General features: G+C 49.3%; 6 protein-coding genes across 6 annotated transcripts; 3 read left to right on the top strand and 3 right to left on the bottom strand.

Moving 5' to 3' along the window:
* Window positions 1–4,268: 4,268 nt before the first annotated feature.
* On the bottom strand, window positions 4,269–6,574 carry LAJ45_07138 (uncharacterized protein; the record flags this gene model as incomplete). The annotated part of the gene is made up of 5 exons (XM_046116697.1): window positions 4,269–4,490; window positions 4,545–5,231; window positions 5,288–5,520; window positions 5,601–6,351; window positions 6,434–6,574. 5 exons carry the CDS (start codon window positions 6,572–6,574, stop codon window positions 4,269–4,271), a joined length of 2,034 nt encoding a protein of 677 aa, XP_045970099.1.
* A 16-nt stretch (window positions 6,575–6,590) lies between these two features.
* On the bottom strand, window positions 6,591–7,143 carry LAJ45_07139 (uncharacterized protein; the record flags this gene model as incomplete). The annotated part of the gene is made up of 3 exons (XM_046116698.1): window positions 6,591–6,656; window positions 6,724–7,045; window positions 7,133–7,143. 3 exons carry the CDS (start codon window positions 7,141–7,143, stop codon window positions 6,591–6,593), a joined length of 399 nt encoding a protein of 132 aa, XP_045970100.1.
* A 1,246-nt stretch (window positions 7,144–8,389) lies between these two features.
* LAJ45_07140 (uncharacterized protein) lies at window positions 8,390–10,995 on the top strand (the record flags this gene model as incomplete). Its single annotated transcript, XM_046116699.1, has 7 exons — window positions 8,390–8,619; window positions 8,698–10,161; window positions 10,301–10,562; window positions 10,706–10,715; window positions 10,784–10,788; window positions 10,848–10,864; window positions 10,965–10,995. The coding sequence occupies 7 exons, from the start codon at window positions 8,390–8,392 to the stop codon at window positions 10,993–10,995; spliced, it is 2,019 nt and encodes a 672-aa protein (XP_045970101.1).
* A 2,239-nt stretch (window positions 10,996–13,234) lies between these two features.
* On the top strand, window positions 13,235–14,537 carry LAJ45_07141 (uncharacterized protein; the record flags this gene model as incomplete). Its single annotated transcript, XM_046116700.1, has 5 exons — window positions 13,235–13,249; window positions 13,320–13,359; window positions 13,414–13,481; window positions 13,541–13,950; window positions 14,003–14,537. The coding sequence occupies 5 exons, from the start codon at window positions 13,235–13,237 to the stop codon at window positions 14,535–14,537; spliced, it is 1,068 nt and encodes a 355-aa protein (XP_045970102.1).
* Window positions 14,538–16,198: 1,661 nt separating this feature from the next.
* Window positions 16,199–17,343, bottom strand: LAJ45_07142 (uncharacterized protein; the record flags this gene model as incomplete). Its single annotated transcript, XM_046116701.1, has 6 exons — window positions 16,199–16,268; window positions 16,346–16,456; window positions 16,532–16,601; window positions 16,964–17,025; window positions 17,112–17,212; window positions 17,329–17,343. 6 exons carry the CDS (start codon window positions 17,341–17,343, stop codon window positions 16,199–16,201), a joined length of 429 nt encoding a protein of 142 aa, XP_045970103.1.
* Window positions 17,344–18,723: 1,380 nt separating this feature from the next.
* On the top strand, window positions 18,724–21,287 carry LAJ45_07143 (uncharacterized protein; the record flags this gene model as incomplete). Its single annotated transcript, XM_046116702.1, has 3 exons — window positions 18,724–19,017; window positions 19,090–19,594; window positions 19,678–21,287. 3 exons carry the CDS (start codon window positions 18,724–18,726, stop codon window positions 21,285–21,287), a joined length of 2,409 nt encoding a protein of 802 aa, XP_045970104.1.
* Between the last annotated feature and the right edge of the window lie 1,922 nt (window positions 21,288–23,209).

The following is a 23,209-nucleotide window of genomic DNA, read 5'->3' on the forward strand; positions in this document are numbered from 1 at the left end:
TGTGAACATGGGGTGTAGAAAGGTACTACCGTTCCACATATCCGGTACAAAAGGAGCAGGCAATATGGCGAATCGGAATGTCGAAAAATATATGCCCGACCATATTATATTATACGAGCACTGACACCTTAACCGACATCCATTATGGAAACCGTTTTCCCTTCTCCACGTGTGCAGGAAGGAGATGTGCTCCCCTAGAGCACTAACTTTGTCTAGAGTAGCATGCAGTCCCTTACCACGCTTCGCCAGCTGGACCGTCCACCCGGCCACAACACATCAAAACATATGTCCTCCTTTAACTCACTGCGTAATCTCATGTCATATGGAGCCTAGGAATATAGATATACCGCCTCCAGGCAAACATCTCTTAGGCCTCCTTTTTGTTCCAGTAATTATCTCCGATTACTGCGGTTCTGCTGGTACTAGTTGGAGAAGTCTTGCTAGGGCCGTATGTAGGGGCAGAACTATATTGTACGAGAATCGACATGAGACTTGAAACCAACTCTGCGCTGAGACGCAAGCAGGGTGCTTTACATGTATGTACTCTAGGCACATGGCTCTATGCACAAATGTCTTGTGTGGATTTTCTGTGGAAAGCCAGGCTACATATATTAGCCAACCGCCATTTGTGTGTTAGTTATAATGCAAGAAAATTAACCCGAAAGCTACACATAAAAGAAGCAAAGAAAATAAATATTAGTTCCCGTTCCCGAGATCTCCGAGTAGTATTCTCCACATGAGAGGCGCACTTACTTTACGTGTGTTTGGACTTTGAACAATACATGTACTCAGGGTACATTGGTTCATGCCAGACATCGGAACAAGGGTCGAATGGATCATCGATGTATTGGGTAAAGTCCACATAAAGTGCCACGCAAATTATGCGTATGCGTGTGTAGAAGCTCAAAACCTCACCTGGGGTATTTCAACTAATTAGCTGCGCGGCTAATCGAGACGTCTCCCAGAGTTTAAATCTCTCTATTTGGCGTCAAAACTTCAGGGATCGGGCAGCCTATCTATGGGCTCTCGCGGATGTTTCAATACCGTCGTGTGCGTATGATCATTGAATATGTGTGATACCTACCTCAAGTAGGTATCGGGTCTGCAGGTTACTAATCTCCTTGAACGTATGTATTAAAAAAAAGTGAAAAGTGTGGGGGCAATCATAGACACCCTCCAGGATGGTGCGAGAAGTTACACGCAATGCATGAGCTTTTTACCGCTCGTTAAAACCCCGAGTATCCCAGACAGGAAAGAGCCGCGTTAAAAGAATTGTTTGTCATTCTTAGTTCCAGATCTCTATCTCTTCATTGCGGCGGAGATATCATTATCTGTTGCGTAGCATTTATGGATAATTGCAGAGATTTGCAGAAGTTTAAACGTAGCATAAACTTGGATGGTATCACCTCACTCAAGCACTCGACTATCGAGTCCCTTCTATTCCTGCAGAAATAACAGCCATCAGCTAATGATCTGTCGACTTGCTTTGTGAATTTTGATAGGTTTAGGTGTGAGAGAAACAGGCGAAGGAGGGAAGTACTACACATGCGGATGATCAAGGCAGAAACTCCGCCATACACGGCAAACAGGATCGAAAGCGTTAGATGCATGTCCAAATCGTAGACCAGGAGTTGTCGATATTAGGCGAGTACCTATGCTCACTCGCCTCTACTACGCTTATCACTACCGTATAGGCACGACTGGCTATAACGAAAGTTAGAAATATGTGCCTAAGGGAGGGCGGTCAGCTTAAAGGCCGCCATAATTTTATTCGACCAAGAGGGAAGAAACTACCCTCATACGTCCCGGAGGATTTCCTAGACAAGCAGGAAGTTGATTATGTATCAGCACCCTAATTACTGCAGATGCAGGAATCATGTTGTTTTCGGAGTAGAACCGAACGCTCGATGATAACTCATAAAACCCATGAACCGTAAACCTGGGGCGCGGTGAGCTGATGGGATAGTATCCTCACCCTGGCTTTTGAGAACCTGGTTCGGCAGTGTACCGAACCACTAGATCTGCATGTAATACAGCTGTCCATATGCAGAGTCCTCTAGAGTACTAGTATTTCGCTGACGTTTTTGAACTGGGCCATTATTGCATAACCCAAAATCATGAGCTTGGCGTATTTTTGTATGGCATGCAATATCAGTCGCGTCCACAAACGTCAGAGAAATACGAGTAGAGTAAAGTATACATATGTATTTACCCATCTCAGCTCCCGAATGCATGTACCTATGCATAGAAGGCACGGCCCCCTTCGTTGGCGGGTCTCTTGTGGATTCCTCTGAAGCCATCGAAAATGCTAGTGATTATCACCGATATTCAGGGACCGAGATTCTCGGTCTCTCAGGGTTGCTCCTTGAGGGATCTGGCTGAGACAATCAAAGTGATGGATGAACTTATAAGCTACAGTTGTTATTCTTTGATTACTTATGCCAGTACAACGAGAAAACTTCATATTAAACCGAGGAGAACACGTTGCGAAACAGGAGAGTTATCCAAAGCGAATCGTTGTATACCTTAAATTTCTCCAGAGCGCGAGATGAAGCAAAATCAAAGTCATGACTTTCAGTTCAGCCGGAATTAACGCGGATGCAGGCATTGAAGACACATAAGTACATGGACAAACCCAAAGACACATCTCTAAATTTAACATCTTCTCTTACATACGGATGTTAAGATCCGGGGGCAAGACACCCTGCATGAATGATAGTGATGTGACGCCCCAACCCCCAACATACAAGAAGGAAGACGGAGTTCTCCCAACTTTCTGGGAAAGCAGGCCAAATATTTCCGCACGTTACATGTACTCGGGGCTGTACCTTTGGAAGCAGGATGGTGTAAGACATGCGGTCTAACCCAACATTTAAGAGACATCTACAGCTAGAGTACATGTACTTAGACAACCTTACCAACAACTGCAACAACCATGAACAAAGGCTAACGGAGGCTATTATTTCCCCAGATTTCTTATTCTTGGACCATTCATTGTAAGGGTCTGTGTTCTTACCTTCGACCAAAAACACGACGCGCTTCGCAAATTCGTTAGACAGTGAGTGCTCTTCTCCATCACATGTATGTCTTTCTTGACTTTTTACGTACGCTATACCAAGTACGCTGTCTCAAAAAGCTTCCCCCAACGCTAAGGACTCACCCCACAAGACTGCGACTTACATCCGGACACACACCGGAAAAGCACCTTGCCTGTGGCTGGGAATACAAGGCGGGGAAGATCTTCATGAACCTGTCTTGATCTCAGATAACCTTTCTTCTTCTAGGCTCATCCCCAATCCTCTACTGTTTAATCCTGCCATGTCTCGCCAGATATATCAAACAGCAAATCGATTAATTTCACGGAATACCTTGGTGCAGATGATGTGGGGAGATGAGGTCATAGAGAACCACTGCGCCCCGCCCGCGCGCTCATGCCCACACGAGCTCCCCCCTAGCCAGTAGACCCAGTTTTACCATGGGTTTCAGGGAAAGGTTCGCCTACCCAGAGCCAGGCTGATCATGAGTGGGCTTCCTGAACATAACCCCCCTCCGCGAATTCGAGGGGCACGCTTCTAGTTCCCACGCTTGCTTTGATCGATATTTCATGCAGTCAGAGCTAGCGTCGCTAGTAAATTCAAAGGTATCTCGTGTCCTATCCTTGAGCGCGAGTTGGGGCAAATAAATACGGGTAGCCTAGTCCCCACAGAGCCGCTCTGTGTCCGAGTGACTATCCATGACCGTCTACGTCATACGGAATCACTCGATATAAACACCACCCACGCCAATATTGCGCAAGTGATAAGTGATACAAAGAGCCAGGCAAGGTGGCTATATGTGTGTACTTTGGAACATCCCTGAAACACTCCGCCATTGACCTGATATCATATCTCTATTCATTCCCAAGTGCATATATATGCAACTTGGCTGCCTCTCAAAGGTCCGTCCAATGCTTTCCCTAAAGGGCTGCTATAAAAGGCCGGCCCCTACCCATACACACAGTCCAAAATAACTACAAACATAAAGAATAGAAAAAACTTTTCCACATCACATCATCATAAATCACAATTACAGCCCACACGCATCCCACCAAATCTACCCACCGATCCAATCCAATCCAATCCAATTGCAGTGTTCATCATTAAAATATCCGCCGCCACCACCGCCACCCCGTCCCGCCCCTTCTCCCAAGTCTAGTTATCACAACCGCTTACAAAAAATAAAAATAAAAAAAGGTATACAATAAAGACAAAAAAACAAGTCCCAACGGCTCACTTCCCCTCCACCAGCCTGCCCCACAGCTCCCATGGCCCAGCCCGCTTCGTCGGTAACATGCTGTACTGCATGCTATATAAATTTCGGCGGTGGATGGGGGGAACGGACTGGCCGGTCATGAGGCAGAGGATGACGTGCGGGGAGACGTAGTGTCCCCGTATCCGCTGGCCGAGCTGGAAGTATTGGTGGAACATTGCGCGGAAGGGGAGGGGTGTGGACTGTTTTGTTTGGTTAGTGGAAGAAGGGATATATGAAGGGGAAGGGGGGCGTACTTTGAGGTGGATATAGGATATGGACGGGGCAGTATCAGAATTGTCGAATGCGGCGACGATGGCGCGCGTGTTCTTGAGCTCGAAGCGGATGCCACCGGGGAGGCGCTTGGAGTCTTTGACGCGCAGCATGAGTGCGAAGAGCGGGAAGTGGTTTAGGCATGCCAGAAGCGTTTCTAGCGTTGCTTTAAGCATTATAATGGCCATTCGCGCGCTTGCAAACGTGAGATAGAAGACTAGCACTGTTGGCAACAGGAATATCAGTAGTGTGAAGAGTATCGTCCCGATCAGTAGCTGGTCGAGATCGTAGTCGCAGCTATCAATTCGGTTGCGCAGCACGTTCCTTTTCTTGCCGCGGAAGAGGTGGAATAGTGATATGATGATGGACAGCTGCCAGTTGTAGATACGTGCTGATGCGATGTAGAAGGAGTATATATGCAGTGTTAATATAGAGAGTAGATCGGAGAATAGGGCTATGGGCATGGAAGCGCCAGCAAAGGATGAGAAGCCGATGGCGTATATAACGCGTGGGAGGTGTGGGCGGATACTAGTCATGGTGTCGGCCCAGTAGTCAATTACCCAGAGGAACAGATCGCCGAGGAAGGATCCGAGCTCTTGATTGAGTTTGAGACCACCGGGGAGGTTCATAAGCCAGGAGATCATGCCCTTCATGCCCTCAACGGTGTAGGCCTGTACATGAAGTGTTAACAGAGAGCGAGTGATGGGTAATGATTGGGATAACATACATGAAGATGGGAATCAATCTGGTGGGCTACGATGTGGGCGTTCTCTATGATGTAGGACCCTAAAGCAATCCCGATGATTACATCATTGGCGACTAGCCAAAGACTATTATAAAATCGGATATAATCCGGGTGCGAACTGGTGACGCTCTCCCAGTCTTTTTTCCGCCGTCGGAGCGTCACGTACTGTATGGGCCAATAGCAGAACTGCTGCAAACGTATATCAAATTGCTGCGCTATAGCACTCCCATAATCACTGTTCAGCGGCTATCCTCAACCCACGCCATACCAAATAACTGGCCAGGAAAAAACTCACCAGTCGCCGAGATATCCTTGAGCGCCGCCAGCTCCGGCCTCAGCCTCCACTCCAATACCTTCAATATGGTCTCTGCGACCAACCTCCATACCACAATCAACACAACAAAACAATTCGTCACCAGCGGCCACATGACCCAGACCGCCCTCATGAGCGCATCCAAAAAGCCCTTCCACAAGCCTGTTGCCCCTTCCACCACCCTCTCGCTCACGCTCAGCGCCCTCCTATTCCTCCTACCAATCAAGAGACTGATATTCTCCTTCAGCAGCACCCGCATCTCATGCGAGCAATTGACCTGGTCCACAATCATCTGCAAACTCCGCTCCTTCTCTGTCGGTTGCGGTCTCTTCACTGAGTGCAGGCGCAACTTCTGTACCAGTTCCTCGCGGCGCAGCCGCTCCCCCGTTTCGTCGGCCTCTCCCTCCATGTCCTCAGCGCGATCTTCGAGCGCCAGTGATATGGGCCGTAGAGAGAGGTACTGCATACGGTGCGGATGAGGGCGCTCGAACAAGATCACTTGGATTGCGATGCCGCTGGACGGCGGGCAGTGAATGCGCGGGTAGCGGCTAGACTTTTGCGTATAGGCGTAAATATGCGATGGGCCGAATTTCTGCGCTGATGCTGCAGGCTCGTTGACATTTCCGAGGACATGAAGGGCGCTCTGACCGCAGAGCTCAAAGAGACGGGTGGCGGAGTGAGGGGACTTGCGGTAGAGATTCGTCGAGGTGAGGTCGCGGCCAATTCGTCTGCTCTGTTTGCTCAATTCTATCAGCACCCATAGCCACCACTACTAGTACTACTGCGCCGGCGGCTAGAAACACAGGAAGACCCACATCGACGCCATTTAGCACGTCCACGACAAACACATCATGTTCTGAGTTGCGCCATCCCACCAGCACCCCCGGCTCGCTGCGGCGCGGAAAGTCAAGCGGCCAGAATATCCGCATCAACCCGTTCTCATTGCCGCTGGCCATAGTAGCCGCGCAGTGGTTAGTAAAAGCTCCCGCGCCGACGGAGCTGCTCGCGCGCCGAGATTGCGCTGCCGCTGCGTGTTTGCTGTGTGCATCTTGGTTAGCAGCTACCAAACCGGGGGAGAAAAGAGGGTGTAGAATCGACTACTAACTAGGCTTGTTTCCCGCGATGCGATGCGCTCGATGGGGATGAAGAAGAGAAAGAAAAATAGCGATAGTATGAGGAATCCTTTTGTTGCTCGACCCTGTACCGCACACACACAGACACCCCAGTTAGCCAAGTGGGTAGTGGGGAGAATAAGCTTCCAGCCAAGCCACGGGGGTGAGGAGTTGTCCGATGGATGGGAACGGGAGAAGGGAGTATTTACGACAACACCGTTGTCCCAAGCAAAGTATGCCAATTCAACCGCCTGTGTGATTAGAGAGAAGCGCGCAGTAATGTATCCGGCAATGAAAACCAAGATCGCCAATAGCCTTTTTTTGGTTGTTAGTTTCAATCTGGGTTGTGTGTTTGGCGCGAGCAAGTGGAATAGGAGGTAGGAATAGATAGGTATTACTGACAGAGGCCGCATGAACAGCAGCTATTCATGGAAGAACTGTGACCGAGTCGGGGGTGTAGAGAGCGCTCGCTGCTGCTGCTGTCGTTTTTTCTTGGGAGAGAAAATAAAAAAAGTAATTGTGCTGCTAGAGCTCTTGTGGAAACATCTATATCGTGGAGTGCAGATGGGGGGGAAAAGCTGTTGGCGTGGATGGGGGTTGGCTGGCTGGCAGACAGGTTCGATATGTATGGGTGAGTATGATGTATGGCAGGTAGATGACGCGCTGTGGGGGTTGCGAGGCGTTGAGGCTCTTGGGGGGGGGGGGGGGGGTGGGACAAGTTTTTTGTTGGTGGGAGAGTCTGGAGGGCTGGCGGCTGGTTGAGGTGTGTGTTGGGGGAGTATCGTATCCGTCGTAAGTGCAATAGATGCTTCTTGGATATGTGAATTGGGTACCTACACTCTATCTGAAGACTTGTGATAGCAAGGAGGAGAGGTCGAATCCAAGATCAAGGAGGGGGAGGGGGGGGGTAGGATGTAGGTTGTAGGTAGGTAGAGAAGATAGAGACAGACGACGTAGGTAGAGCAGAGAGAGCACACAGGCACATGTAAGTCAAGCAGATACGTATGTAGGCGTGCGTGCGTGTAGGGAAAGATTTAATTTCGCGTCAGCATCCAACCCAGCCCTATGGATCCTGGCACGTTCTAAAATATTATCTCCCACCCTTAATTCTGACTTCTGCGCTACCTACCAGGGCTTGCTCTGTGATTACTACTGCCTGTATCAAATACCCAACAACTACATGTACTACTACTGCTACTTCTTCCCGTATACCAAAACAATAAAATATATCCTAATCCATCGTCTGCTAATCTCACTTACTGCCTTCTCTCTCTCCCCTTTCTCCCATGAGAGAATTCTTCCAAGGACACGTTGCAATGCTCGTTCCCCGTCCATCCATGGAGTTTCCCTTCAAGCTCGGGCGTCTGTGGCTGATGCTGTGGAGACCTCTGTGTGGCAGTACGCGGGAAGTCCCGCTGTAGTAAAGTTCGGATAGAAACAAAGAAAGAAAAAAAACTCTCCAAACAGTCATTTCTCGTATACACCTTGACCCACAGCCAAAGAAAAATATTGTCTCATCCACCACTACATAACAACAATACCAAAAACCTGTCGTAGGTTCAGGTGCTTTGTGTGTCAATTCTCTAGTCAAATCCGCAATCGAGAATACATCGGAAAGCGGGTCGTTATATACCTACCTACCCAGGTACTGGAGTGGTAATGACAACTCTGCGGCTCAACAGCTCACAAACTCTCTTACGACTCATCCGTCTTCAGCGCACCACTCGCACCACCCTCATACTCCCCCACGTACACCGCCGAAATTTCAACATCACTGCGCTCGAAGCTAAACGTCTAGCCATGGAGAAGCAGCGGGAACAGCTCTACTCAAAGTGGTCGCACTCTGAGCTCATCACTCGCATCCTCGAACTAGAAAAGTCACAGGAAAAGTAAGTAAGTCCCTCCCCCATCAGACCTTTCTGGTATCGAGAACCCTCTGGTGCTCTTTGAACTAACACATCCCTCAGAGTAAAACAGGTTCAGCCTCGAAAAGCCAAAAAGACATTCGACTCTTCAGCCTATTCAACACGCCATATCGCACTCAAGATCGCCTACCTTGGTGCAAACTACGGAGGTTTCGAGTACCATGCTAATAACCCGTTCAGCACTCCTACAGTTGAGGAGCAGATTTTTAAGGCGCTGCTCAAGGGGCGATTAGTCCCACACAATGGGCTACCTGGAGAGGAGGAAACAGTTTTAGGCTGGCCTGGAGATGAGGCGGTGGAGTACTCCAAATGCGGGCGCACTGACAAGGGAGTTTCAGCATTCGGTCAGGTCATTGGTGTGCGTGTGCGCAGTAACAGACCACTCCCCGCAGCTCCCCGCTCCCCGCCCGCTGAAACCACCGAGGACCCCGCCGCAGCCACCCTGGACGATAGTTTCGGTGCCGACCTAACCGCCGAGGCTAACGAGCCCAGCACCCCTGAATTTTCTGACGCTGACGAGCTCCTCTATCCACAAATTCTCAACCGGCTTCTTCCGCCCGATATTCGGGTCCTTGCTTGGTGCCCCAATCCCCCGGAAGGCTTCAGCGCCCGCTTCAATTGTGAGGAGCGCCGCTACCGCTATTTCTTCACCAACCCTCCAATCCCTCCAGGGACTGCTGGAACAACCCAGGAAAGCATCCACCTCGATATCGACAAGATGCGAGAGGCCGCGGCGCTGTATGTTGGTGATCACGACTTTAGAAATTTCTGTAAAATCGACGCTAGCAAGCAGATCAGCCGGTTTGATCGCATTATCCGTCACGCTTCCATAAATGAGGTCGTCCCGCAAGCACCAACGTTTGGCGCTGCTTCCGGCGCTACTACTGAGGCGGCGGAAACAGGGCGCCCAAAAACCTTCTACTTCGAGCTGCATGGATCCGCGTTCCTATGGCATCAGGTTCGCCACATGGTAGCAATGCTATTTCTTGTAGGACAGGGACTAGAGGAACCATCAATTATCACGCAACTTCTAGATACAAAAACTAACCCTTGCAAGCCCCACTATGAGATGGCAAACGACCGCTGCCTTGTATTATGGGATTGTATATTTCCTGAGGGAATGTTAAAGTGGGAATATGAGAGCAAAGCGGAGCTCACTGGGGATGTGTGGAAAATCTGGCACAAGGCTGCTGTGGACGAGGTGTTGGCAGGAGGTCTGCTGGACGTTATCGCTGCTGGTGGCGGGGTCGGGGTTACTAGTAGGGAGCTGAAGGGCTCGAAAAAGAGTCAAGTGATTGTGGATGGTGGGCACGCTGCCCTGCTGAGGGGCAAGTATATGCCTGTGATGAAGAGAAAAAGAATGGAAGAGGTGGAAGTGATCAATAAAAGATACGTGGATAAGAAAGGTGATTGGATGGAAAACAGAAATAGGAGAGTTGAGGCGAGAAAGGCGAAAGCAAAAGAAAGAGAGGAGGAAAACGAGCTCGTGGAAGAAACGGTCAAAGAGTAGGTGTTGGTGCAGATGAGCACCGGCTAGATTAGAGGCCAGTTAATACCAATGTTCAGCGCGCCGCGATGATCTATGCTAGTGCGTCCCGAGTGATTGTTCTCGACAATGGAGTCACAGACTATCACTCGATTCTAGCCTTGCCCCTCCCCCCACCACGGCATACCCCTCCTACCAGAACCTACACCAATACCTGTTTTGCGCATATCTATCTCGTATCAGAATCACACGTTCTATCATCCCATCACACCATCAAGCCCTCCCTGCGCACGCTACTGGTGTTTCTTTTGTATCCGAGACAACCTCACCTTCCAGAGCACTATCTCAGTATCCCCCGGCCCCCACCAATAGATACAACTTTATGATCATCGAAACCTCGGGCATACACCAAGGCATTCAGGTATACGTAGTCTATCTCCGAAGAAGATTTCCAAAGAGTTAATAATTTTATCGATACATGATTCGCTGTTTTTCTGTAGTCGCCATTCTTCAAAACTCGTATCTGCCTTGTGCAGCCCTGGCTAATTCGTTCGAATACAACAGCACATCATATGTATGTACATACCAAGCCGGAATACCCAGCCTCTCCACGTACATAGGCTGGCAAACGTCACGAAGTAGATATGGTAGTCCATTATTTGTTGCTAAGTAATTAAGTGATCGATGTTTTTAACTTGTCCGTTAGTTATATGCGCGTGATAGGTGAGCCATGGCGTGCGACTGCGGCTGTCCCTATGACTGGATCGTAAGGGCCAATCGAGAGCCACCAAGATGTGCTGATAGGGAGAATTATATACTTCAGGGGCTTCGGGCAAGACATATTGGCGTCCTAGTAGTTTGATCATGCCAAGTGCAGATCTGCACCATGACTGCCCAGCATTCGTACTGCCTACAAAACATAATGGGGGGGGGGAGAAACTTTCCTTCAGGCTTGAAAAAAACTTTAAATCCACTCCGGTACGGAGACGACTGCGCCCATCTACGTTCGCGATATCTAGGGGGTTAAGAGTATCAACTGAGATGATCCACGGCGACTTTCAAATATCACTAGCACAGCCGATAAGTGCGTGAATGCCAATCCGGCTAGCGGGTAGCATAGAGATGAGCTGGGCTACCAAAGATGGTTAATTACCCAGAATAGCACAATTACAATTTCAATCCAGACTTTTTTTTGCCCTTCACTCACGAAGGCTGGGATTCTGACACAGATCACCCTACATGCAGATTCAGTGCATTATGAAAATATCGCCATTTCATGAGTACCTACATCATACACTCATTCATGTACTCGTATTTCTCTGACGTTTGTGGACGCGACTGATATTGCATGCCATACAAAAATACGCCAAGCTCATGATTTTGGGTGTATGCAATAATGGCCCAGTTCAAAAACGTCAGCGAAATACTAGTAGGTATGTAGGTAGAGTTCTGCAAGGAGTCCTACATGTAGCTAGAGCACGTGGCGATGATTAATATTGGTTTTTAAGCTTTGGATCCCCATGCCGTAGAATATGGGGTGAGTGTTTTAGCCTTTAAACCTGAATTATGTAGTTATGCCATGCGCCAGCCCAGGCCATGGGACTGGAATCGAGGAATTGATCGAGTACGATCCTGCGCATAGGAAGATTGAACCGGCGAGAAAGAAAGAGGAAACACAATTCATTACCCCCTCTCCCCTCCCCTCCATGAGAAAAAAAGTAGATGTTGCAGCGCAGTTCGTGCGTTGGCATTAATTGGCCGCCGGGACATGGCAGCAGGAAGCAAAAAAAACCCTGCCCAGTTTTTCCAAAAGGCCTCCTCAGTGCCATCGAGAATTTCAGGTATGGGTGTGAATTTTTACCCCGTGTTAACATATCGAGTGCTATTATCACTAGACGAATCTGTGGATGAGGGGGAAATATCCACTTTCTCACGCCATCACGAATTGCGTCGTCGGTACTGTCTGTTAGTGACCTGCGGTGTACCTTCTTTTTGCTTTTTTCTATTGGGCGGTTGCGCATGCGCCAACCCCCAGTCAGGAACGACCTGGTTGGTTGATCAGTTGAGGTCAGCACTGAGTGGTAATCATGTGCTCTGCCCTGCCTTGTTTCACTCAGTTTACTCTGGGAGGCAGTTCGGTTTGGCTCGCTTGGTATGTACTGTTGGTGAAGATCTACAGTGCAGTAGGTAGAGTAGACATGATGGACTGTGCTTTGTGCTGTGCACCAGGCAGCGCAGTGAGTGAATGTTCGTTGTTTTAATTTTCCGATGCTTCCATCTAATCCCGCGAGGTATGGGAGGTATTGAGGTAATGCTTCGGTCAAGATCACGATCCGTCAATAGAGGAGTTTCAAGCTAGACAGTAAGCAATCAATGCCCCTGGACAATGCGTCAAGATTGGAAATCACAATCGCACTGAGGTGAGCTTGATAAAGGAGAGCTTGGTAAAGGATAAAGGATGAGGGGAATCCACCCCACCTGCACAACTCAAGCCCTACATATACAGAAACAGAGAGACAGAGAACCAAGTCAGACCAAAAGAGACCTAGAGACAAAAACAGAAACATTAAAAACCAACATTATTAGCGACAATCACAGGCATCATCCCCTCCCGAGAATCAGAATAAGCAAGCAGATCAGGACATCGGCGCCAACGCACCGCGGAGCGAAGAGTACTTAAGTAGAGTGATAGTGCTCCTAGTTAGCTGTCAGTCAACTCCATCTGTCGCAGCCATTGGATCTCTTCGAGCTCTTTTCTCGTCTCCCTGGTAAGTCTCCCTCCTTGCATGATAAATCAGTAGAGGAAGCCCTTTTTCGGGTTCCTGTTCCGCCGTTAGGCCAAGCACATCGATAAGCAAGGAAGGAGCATCCCTCAGCCCTAACATCCAGCTAACGTTGAAGGATAAGGTCTCAACCGATTCCCGCGGCGTTACCGAGCCTACCCTTAACTACCCTACCCACCGGGCACTACCGACACTCACTACCCTCGAGAAACTATTTTGACAACACACCCCCGACTATCCAACTACAGCCAATTGATTAGCAATCCAAATAAACAACAACTTACTACTACCATCTGTAACAACTATCACCATGGGCAAGCCAAGAGTAAGATTCTCTACTCAAATACCTATTTAATTGATTAGTAGCTAACCAGGGCCCCTCTCGGTGGCAACAGCTCATCATCCTCGTCCGCCATGCCCAGAGCGAGGGAAATAGTATGTCTTCTCCCCCGCCAAAATCCCCTCGTCAGCTACTAATTCCCTCTCTAGAGAACCGTGCAATTCACCAAACTGTTCCCGACCACCGTGTGAAGCTCACCAAAGAAGGTAACCGCCAGGTACGTACCTCCCATGCCCCCCACTTTAACCCCACTTTAACCCCACTAATCTCCTCCAGGCCCTCGAAGCTGGTGACCGCCTCCTCAAGCTCCTCCGTCCCGAAGACACCGTCCAGATCATCACCTCGCCCTACACACGAACCCGTGAGACCACCGCTGGTATCGTCCAATCCCTGACACCCCACCCCAACAGCAGCACCATCAAAGTCTACGAAGAGCCTCGCATCCGTGAGCAAGACTTCGGTAACTTTCAACCATGCAGCGAGGAGATGGAACGGATGTGGCACGAGCGTGCAGCCTACGGGCACTTCTTCTACCGGATTCCGAATGGTGAGAGCGCCGCGGATGCATATGATCGGGTCTCGGGGTTCAATGAGAGTCTTTGGCGACAGTTTGCGGAGGATGACTTTCCGAGTGTGCTTGTGCTTGTCACTCACGGGCTTATGACCAGGATCTTCCTGATGAAATGGTTTGTTTGCGCCTTTCTTTTGGTGCTGTGTTAGTGCTAATTGAGTGAAAAGGTACCATTACTCTGTCGAGCACTTTGAGGACCTTCGCAATGTCAACCACTGCGAGTTCGTACTGATGGAGAAGGACCCCCAAACCGACAAATACATCCTGCAGAACACGTTACGTACATGGTCCGCCTACCGCAAAGAGCAGGAAGAAAAGCGCGCCAAGGAGGTACCCCTAGAGATCAAGAAGCTCGAGGCCGCCATGGCCGCCCGTCTGACCTATGGCGGCTGCGTCAACGGGTGCAACCACCCCAAGAATGGATTCTCGTCCAAGGAAGTCACCGCCCAGACGCTGCGAGACAAGCTCAAAGTCATTGAGGCCGGGCGCGACTTTGGGGGCAGCCGCAGTGGCGCTGGGAGCAGGGTATGCAGTGATGATGAAGCGAGTGGCGGCGAAGAGGAGCGCCCACTGATAGAGGGTGTCGGCGGCGGGTATAAAGGTCGGGGTGGCGGACACAGCGGCGAGCCCAGCAACGTGATAGAAGATATAGTGATGCAGGACCAAGTGGTGGTGAGCAACGGTAGTGGGGTTAAGTTGTAATGTCTGTATGTGTACGTCTGTACGTCTCTGTGTTAGCGACTTTGTGTGGGTTCATGTTTTAACGGAGGGTGAATCATCGGCGTTTTACTCGTTTTTCTCCTATTAATTCTTTCTCCTTTTTTTTTTTTTTTCTCCCCTTAGGTTTATACATGCTAAGATTTCAGGTGCCTCGCGGCTGTCTTTACACTCTTTTTTGGACTTTGGATCTTTTCTTTGTGTGTTTCTTTACTTTTCTTTTGTCTGGTTGGATGGTTTCCTGTTGTATTATAGGGGAGAACAAAAAAAAATACCGAAACTGATTTTGCCTCATCAGATATCACTCGCATTATATATTAAACTGAGCTACACCAATCCACTACACATAGGAATCCGGTAAGAGTACTCTCATCAAACAAGAATTGGGGATTCCATCACCCCCGAACATGTGGACTGTTATTACTATCATTCAGAGAGTTTCATATCGCTCCTGAGACCGGAGATTCGCGCGGCGGATCCTTCGTCTTAATCCCAAGCCTTTTTCTCATAGCGGTAAGTGCTGGTGAAAGCAGTGCAGTTGCACCCTTGGGATACGCACCCTATCAGGGTTAGTCTACCCTGGTTTTCGTAAACCGAATGGCCCTCAAGTCTTCCCTTCTGGAATCTGCATCATAGAATATCACTCGTTATTTATAGGTGTATTACGGAGGAGAACACCCAATTGGTATATGCATGTGCACATACTTCATCTGTTTTGTGTGCTGTTCATTGCAGTAATCAAACACAGGATGCTCATGGCTGCCTTGTACACGTACGCATCAGCCCATGAATGGAATGTGATGAGTGCCATGAGGTCCTTAGGCCAGCCACCACAAAGGTTGGAGTGACGGCAACAGAATCCGTTCCTATCTCTGATCGGGAGTCTTGCGCTAACGATGTGGCTTCGGAATCTTGTCCAGTGGATGGGACTAGGGGGTGGCTGAATGGCTCAGTTAGCGGCATACCCGTATAACAGCTGCCGTAGTTTCAGCGGTGCAGCTGACGATCAACCACGAGGCACAAGAGATGTACCGAAGGACCAAGGCACCGAATGCTGATTGGGAATTTCTGTCGCTTTGATGGGAAAATTTGTATAAGGGCGAAAATTCTGTGGTTGATTTACGGAGGAGGCCTCTCCTAAGCCCTCACCTGCATCCCACCTCTAAAGACTACTAGCTAGCAATGACTTAGGAGACATGAATGCAATGAGGAAGCCAAGGATCTCATCTTCTCCTCGCTTCAACAGCTACTGAGTACTACATGTATCTACCCCCGATTGCAAGAGCGCCTGTCTGGGTGTCCTACAGCCCTGTTCTTAATATGCCGTAGTAAGCCTGCAAGGGCGGGATTTCAAAATTACGAGTCTCTTTCTTAGCATTATAACGTTAAGTTACGCTCGTTATGTGCAAACGAGTGAGTCGGCATACTATTGCACCACGTCATTGGTGTTGTTGTGGACATTCGTCATTCTTAGTTGGCTGGCCTGTATAGTTTGGACGTTGTTCTAGATAACAGTCATATGCATACGTATGTTGTTTTAAAGAACACTTAATTGTTCTTGGTTTTATTTCTATACGGGAATCTCGCTCCTTCTTTCTTTATTCTTCAAGTCAGCCAGCATTACAATCCGATTCTTCGGTTATCTCCTATCTAGACTCCTTAGTCTTACAGACCCCCACCAGTACGTGGGGTCGACATATTTCAGGGCTAGGGTTCCTGTCGGGACATATCATGCATCTTCAGCTCACACATCTCGATCCACCACGCCCATCAGAAGCAATGATGTTACGTACCAGCTTCCATTAGCAAATCTGGGGGACCACACGTGGCACGAACTTTTAGGGCTACGGCTGACTTCGGAGGATTCCAATGATAGAAAGGTGAGATATTCAATCACATGGGCACTTTGGTAGCAGTGTGGTAAGACAGAGGGTGCACCATTAATATGATGATCATGAGTTGTATCAATGCGAGCTTACCTGTCAGCTGAAGTATGTAACCGAAGGGGCTTGAATACATATCTCGAGCCCTCCTCCTCTTCCACACGGGCTGATAAAGATCAGCCTTGTTGTGTCGTGGCGGTCCGTGATGGTACGAGAGGAGCTCAGGGAGGATCTAAATGGGCGGATCGAAGTTCTGCACCCCCATTGAGAGTGTCGCCGACCTTGAACTCAGTGCAGTTGTGTATCTTTAGGCCTTGCAAGAGTGCAAGAGGCTTTACTTTCTACTCTATGTAGGGCACCCGATTGAGTCCGGTTCCGCGGCCAGGGCTTTGTTATCCTCAAAGACCTGAAAAATAAAAGACCTTTTCTGATGTTTAAATTTAGACAGTCAATTCTATACTCACGGAAGCTTTCCGTCGATGGATAGACCCCCCACAATCTCAAGACCTACAGGAAGACTTGTCTTACGAATTGACATTTCAAGTCCCGGGCGCCCGCTCTCGGGAAAAGGTTTCAAGACATCTCGTCTCCTGCCGCACGTCGTGATCAGTGCCCATGAGCACAGGGCAACGGGACTGCATGGATACCGGTCCCCAAGCTTATCCCAACAACTTACAGATCACCACATAATGAAACCCGAATCGGTTTAGTTCCAAGGCAAGGTTCAAATAGAGTTCCTTGCCTGGGCCACTTTATAACACGGTTCAATATTGCCTTCTAGAATTGCTCGGAGATTCTAGATGTTTTTCGGTTGCCTGCCGAGAAATCTGGAACAGGTTCTCATTGGAAAAGAAGCAAATCTTTACCGGGTAACCCTTTTAGGTTTTAATTACCGAGTGAGACCTCATGATCGGTAAACAAGCATAGGGCGCTCAGCGACCCAATTAAGAATGTCATATCCGAGAGATACTTAGGGCGTGTATCGTGTGTCTCTTCCCATATCAAATATTCCGACAGGTTCATGCCATGTAGGTACATGTTGGAGTAAGTCGTGAGATCCAGGTACACGACTTTGTTTGGTGAGCCAATCAGTAGAATATGTTTGAGATGCTGGAGCTAGTGGATACCGTGCCAAAGAGACTCTTGACATGAACTGAGCACTTGCCTATTATAACTCATTATCTTCTTGTCTTTGATACCTCAGAGGGCTCTGATCTGATCTTGGTATGTTATATGTGTATCTCCCGGTATGATTGGCTGAGTTTTGGTTAATCTTTGATGAACATGCCGTGTTTCTAGCTGTTCATTAATTTCCTCATATGTTTATTTTCGATAGATCTGATCCAGATCTCGATCGTGCTTCCTCGATAGAGTACGCATCACCGCGTCTACCGCATAATCAAACATAAAATATCCAAACAAACGTTGGCGGGGTAGATTATGTGCCAAGATTGTTTGGATCCAAGTGTAGAAAGCTCGACTTAGCTTTGTTGCCTGACGTTGGCCCTGACTTGACTGATTTCTTCTCGGAACGCAAGCCGGCGCCCAGAGATCGTGTGAGCTAGGTTATCTAACTAGCCAAAGATGTATTTTCCGCACTCGAATGATCGGGTCTAGAGTAAGGCGTAGGAGAGAGAAAAAAATCTCATTCGTTCGCTTGAATGTTTCCCAGGGAGGGTGGTTTGACAATGTCAGTTGTGGAGCGGGGTTACGCGATTGAGTTTTCACATCTTGGAACTTTCAAAAGACGATTACACACAGCAGTATTGTGGAGCTTGAGCTGTCAACGTGGTGGTCCATTTGGGGGTGGATTTAGAACCGGACTGGGGGTTTCAAACCGGTCCAGGACCCTCTCGAAGCGCCCCGGGAGAGGTGTCAAGCCAAACAATCACTTTGATGCGGCCAACCGGGTTCACGCTTACGCTGGGATGACCCAATTGACAAACGGCGTCGGGTTGGGGAAACACCATGTATGTACGTCAAGTGTGTGAGTAGAGTACCGGTAGAGTATGTACGATTCCATCTGTGCGCCTAACGAGAGAGGGGGGGTCAATAGGATGCGTTGTTAAACTGCAGACATGAGACCTGTGGCTGGCTGGGCCATTGGGAATAAATACCATCAAAGCGTAACCTCTTCTACAAGCCCTCCTACCTAATCTACTTTACTGCACCTACATGCCATGCGATATCTTCAAGTATTAATAAGGCCGTCCTATATCATTCGATCGATAGTACGTTGCTCAATATCGATTTAGACACGCGCCTTGTACATATGTAGACTTTCTGTCATGTCTATGCTGTTCTCCTTCTACGATCAGGAGTCTTCTTCGCCAGAATCAGAGGATGAAGAAATGGGGGGTGCAGAGCTCTATGATGAAGATGTCGAGGGGACGTTTTACTACGACTATGACGAGTCGAGACCAAGCACTCCAGGTCTCCCAGAACTAGAACCGTTACCGCCAGCAATAGACCGGATTCCGTTCGAGCTGTGGGAGTTGATATTTGGATTTGTGGCACCGGGCCTGAGAGATGATGGATATCCGCCGCTGAAGAATCTGTTGAACTGTGCCTTGACTTGCAGAGTTAGTTTGCACTTTTTTTTGTATGCAATAGGATATTTGCGAATTTCTGGCTAACTAGGGAATATTCGACAGCTTTGGTCATATACAGCAATTCCGATGCTGTACAAAACGCATGGCTATGGCGTCTTCATGCCAGACTCCTCAAATCGAGACCTTGGTTCAACATATTTCCCGCTCTCGCGAAAAGTGGATTTCTTCAGCACCACGGCCGACCGAAGGATGATGAAGCTCTGGCGTACGCTCCTGCTCTCGTGCTTCACCGTCTCATCGAGCACAGAATCCGCAGACGCAACGCTGTATCCATACATCAACTATGTCACCCACCTCGATGCACGGACCTTGGTTATGGTTTTGACGGAGATCATGAAATCGCAGCGAGCTGTGGGCGTGAAGACGGCGCTTGGTTCCAGGGCCCCTGAGTACTTTTTCGGCGGGCTTTTGGGGGGTTTGGAAATAGCGGGGGCGTCGAGGGGGGATAGGATGATTGTTGGCGGATCCGAGTATGACTCCAAAAGCCCTGTTTACGGGAAAGATGTGAAGATTTTCGTTGGAGATACGGCTTTGATGATTATGGATTGTGGGTGAATCCTTTTTTGCACTTTGGCTAATAATTTTTACAGATGAGAGATACTGACAGTTTTTTTTTCTCCCGAATTCCAGTCCTATATCCCCATATCCATCATCTCAAGGGCTTCACAATCCCGGAATTGGGCCAGCTGCGAACTCTCGATCCGGTCCGGATGTCGCACCCCATATCGCTCATATGTTCCCTTGAAAACTTGTCCCGCTTGGTTATCTCATCCGGCTGGATGGTTTGCCCCGAGCTCGGGAAAGCCATAGCTTCAATCCGGCCCACACTGGTAAATCGCAGCTTCTCACGCCCCGGAAGACAAAAGGTCAAAGCAGACACCTTCTGCCTAACAATCCTCGACTGGCGCTTCAAGACGCACTATGATCCCATCTATAGCCACAACGAGGACTGGAAAAGCGATCGGTCAGATTCCAACTGGTCTGTAGGAACCCTGGAAAGGTTCTTTGATTGCCTGAACCCGAACTCTGTAACCTCATTGGATCTAGATTTCAACATACAGTACTCGCGGCTCCCCGGGAAGGAACCTGGAAGCGTCCCCTTTGCGATTCGCCAGAGTGGGAGCTTCAAAGCGCTGAGGCTGGCAAGGATGAGCTGCGGCGCCTTCAAGCTCTGGCGGATGCTGGTTGACATGGGTGCCGCTGGATTTGTACCCCAGGCACTGAAGCTAGTCGACCTTATCATGGAAGATAGCGCCACAGAAAGCAAGGTGTTTGCTGGATGGAACTTCGCACCCCAGTTTTGGCGGGATCTCCGCACAGTGGAGTTCTCAAAGTTCAACGGGATGTTCGGGCTTGTTTCGGCGGCAGCGGAGGCCAAGAGCATAAACAGCTTTGACGATACCCGCTCAAGATGTTCTTACACATACAACACCCTGGAACTTGAAGAGCTGTCGCTTTCCTGGGAGGATAAACATCTGGGCGCAGAGAAGACATACATGCACTTCTTCACCAATATCCTCCCTTCACTCGGAGCTGGCCTAACGAGCTTAAAGCTCATAGATACAGACCTCAGCATGGGATCCCGGGCCAGACGCGGGGCAATCCGATACCCACGCAGTACAGTGCTCTCCCGCTCCCCCCTTGAAAGCTTAACAAAGCTTCAAACCCTCGTCCTCACCGGCGACGTGTCAGTCTGGCTTCTCTCCGACCGCACCCGCGACGTCATGCGCGCCATGCGCAACACAATCACCAGCGCCGACATCTGCCTCTCCACCAAGGACCTGCGCGACTCGAACCTCTCAAAGATCTTTAGCCCCTGCGAGAAGCTGGAACGCCTCATCATCAGAGCATGGGACAAGATTGTGCAAGTCGCACACAACAACCAGAACCCCCAGACCCAGCGGGATGCGGACTCTGGCCTGTGGATCGAATATCCGCCGCTCCTCACAAACGCGCGGTACTCGCACACGTCGCTGTGGCCCGTGTGTCCGAAGCTCACCGCCCAGGGCGTCAGGCACTACTTGAAGAAGTGCAAGCGGCGGCCCGAGCCAGCTTCGTCGCGCGCCGTGTTAAGAGAGTTTGCCTTCTCGCGGGCGTTTTGCAGCGATGCCTCGCCAAAGTCGTGGACTGAGGTGAGGGACCTGATGCGGCATAGAGGGGGGAAGTTCTTGCCGAAGCTGGATACGGGTGGCTCGAGGGAACATAAGCATTGGGATGAGGGTGTACCTTTGCCGGAATGAATGGGATTTTTCTCTTTTTTTTTATACGACATTTACGAATTTTCGACCTTGCCTTGCGAATTGTATAATGCACCATTAGTATACTGTAAATACCTATAGCTACCCTATACATACATAGAACGACACACTCTCCGGCGGTGGGGATCTAATCACCTAATTTCTTTAAAAATTTCTTGTATATAGAAATCCTTTTTTTTAGCTCCTTCTTCTTTGCTGGTTATTTTTGGATTACTTTACGTACGGGTTTTTCGATTGGGAGTTTTTGCATTTTTTTCTTTCCTCCCCGCGGGGAAAAGCCTAGAAGATGACCGCGTTAGTCTTTACCAAATTATTTTCTCCTCGTGCCTCTTCTTTTTCCGTGTTGTGCAATGTAGAGCGAGAGGCCCCATCCATATCATCGTAGGCGGTGTGGTTAGAGCAACTGTCGAATAATTACATGGGGAGCCCTAGTTACACGTAGTAGAGCTAGGTGTTGTGCATCATGCCAATATCCATGTGGTGTGGTGCGATATGTAGGATTGACAAAGAGAACAGATGTCTCGTCCCACGATATGAATCAAGCCATCAGAAGCGAAGAAATACGGGGGGTATGCAGTGTAACTTTTCCTCGCGTAAGAAGAAGATGAAGTTTGTTGAAAGCGTGTATCTCACTGACGTCTCCGACGTTGACATAAACTCTCCGGTGCATATAGGTTAGGTTAGCCCTAATCCGGGGGGTTGCTATGCGGTATTGTTTGCGTCACCACCTATCACTCATCTAGATTCCTCGATTCACCTCGATCGAAATAAGCGGTGTCTAGCGTCCAGAAACCGCGCATAAATAGGCGGCCAACCACATCCCAATTTCAATTCAGCAGCAACCAGCTCACAGCACCGGCCCACTTCTCGTCGGGAACCCCAACCCACCCCCCGTCTCCTATGGTTGATCCAACAGAGAAGGGGTTACAATAGGTGGGTATGGGATTCCCCCAACTACGCTGTTTAGGCGACCCTGTTGCTCAAACTTGACACCTGCTCGACACATCATGGGCGGCTACTATATAGTATTTCAACATGCTGCGAAGCCCCCCCCCCCCCATGTGTCGCCCCCCCGGTGTCACACCCCCAATATCATCCGTCTGGCTCTCTTTTGCCTTTTTTTGGCAACCGCCGGCGTGTGGAAAAACAAAAAGGTAATGGACGAAGTGGCCCTTTTTGTTTTTGCCAGCGCTGTATATATGTAGCAGCCGGATGATTTACGTGCGGGTGCCAATCCAATTGTTTATTCGATCGGGCCCCCTCCGTCCTCCTCCCATCCGCCACCAGATACCGGCTCTTTCGACCGGAAAGTTCTATGTTCTATCTTATCCCCCACCTGGCTGTCCTCAACTCTAGCTGTGGGAATAAGTGGACATTGCCTGTCGTAGAGCTTCCTGAAGGATGGGGTGCGAGGACCGACCGTCGCGAAGGTTTCCACTCAACCCTTACGCCCCCACGCCCTATAACGACCTACGCCAGGGTCGTCGAACTGTTCACCGAGACCGCTGAGTATTGGTGTGTACGGAGCCTATTCACATGGCGGTGAGCCCCCGACTTGGCCCTAACTAATTCATTTCCCCCAACAGTTCACTAACCCCGCCCTAGGTCTCGGAAGATCAAACCTTCCAAGAACGTTAGGTGAATTGGCTGGCACAGATCGGTGTGGACGACCTCGTCTTCCCGGGTGCTGTGTGCACCAGTATTGGGGAAGGTCGGTTTGTTCTCTGAGAGATTTTCGAGCTGTAGCATATATATTGCCACTCGCCGAGCAGTTGACAAAACCGAGAATGTTGACTATTCGTTCGAGTGCCTATATAGATATATGCCTACTGTCTCTCATAGCAAATCGCCGAGTTCACTCCATTATGCGGGGGAGGAGGCGATATTCACGTGCACATGCCCGT

The sequence above is a fragment of the Morchella importuna genome, assembly GCF_003444635.1.
Source record: "Morchella importuna strain M04M26 chromosome Unknown Morimp01GS022, whole genome shotgun sequence".
Taxonomy (NCBI): Eukaryota; Fungi; Ascomycota; class Pezizomycetes; order Pezizales; family Morchellaceae; genus Morchella; species Morchella importuna.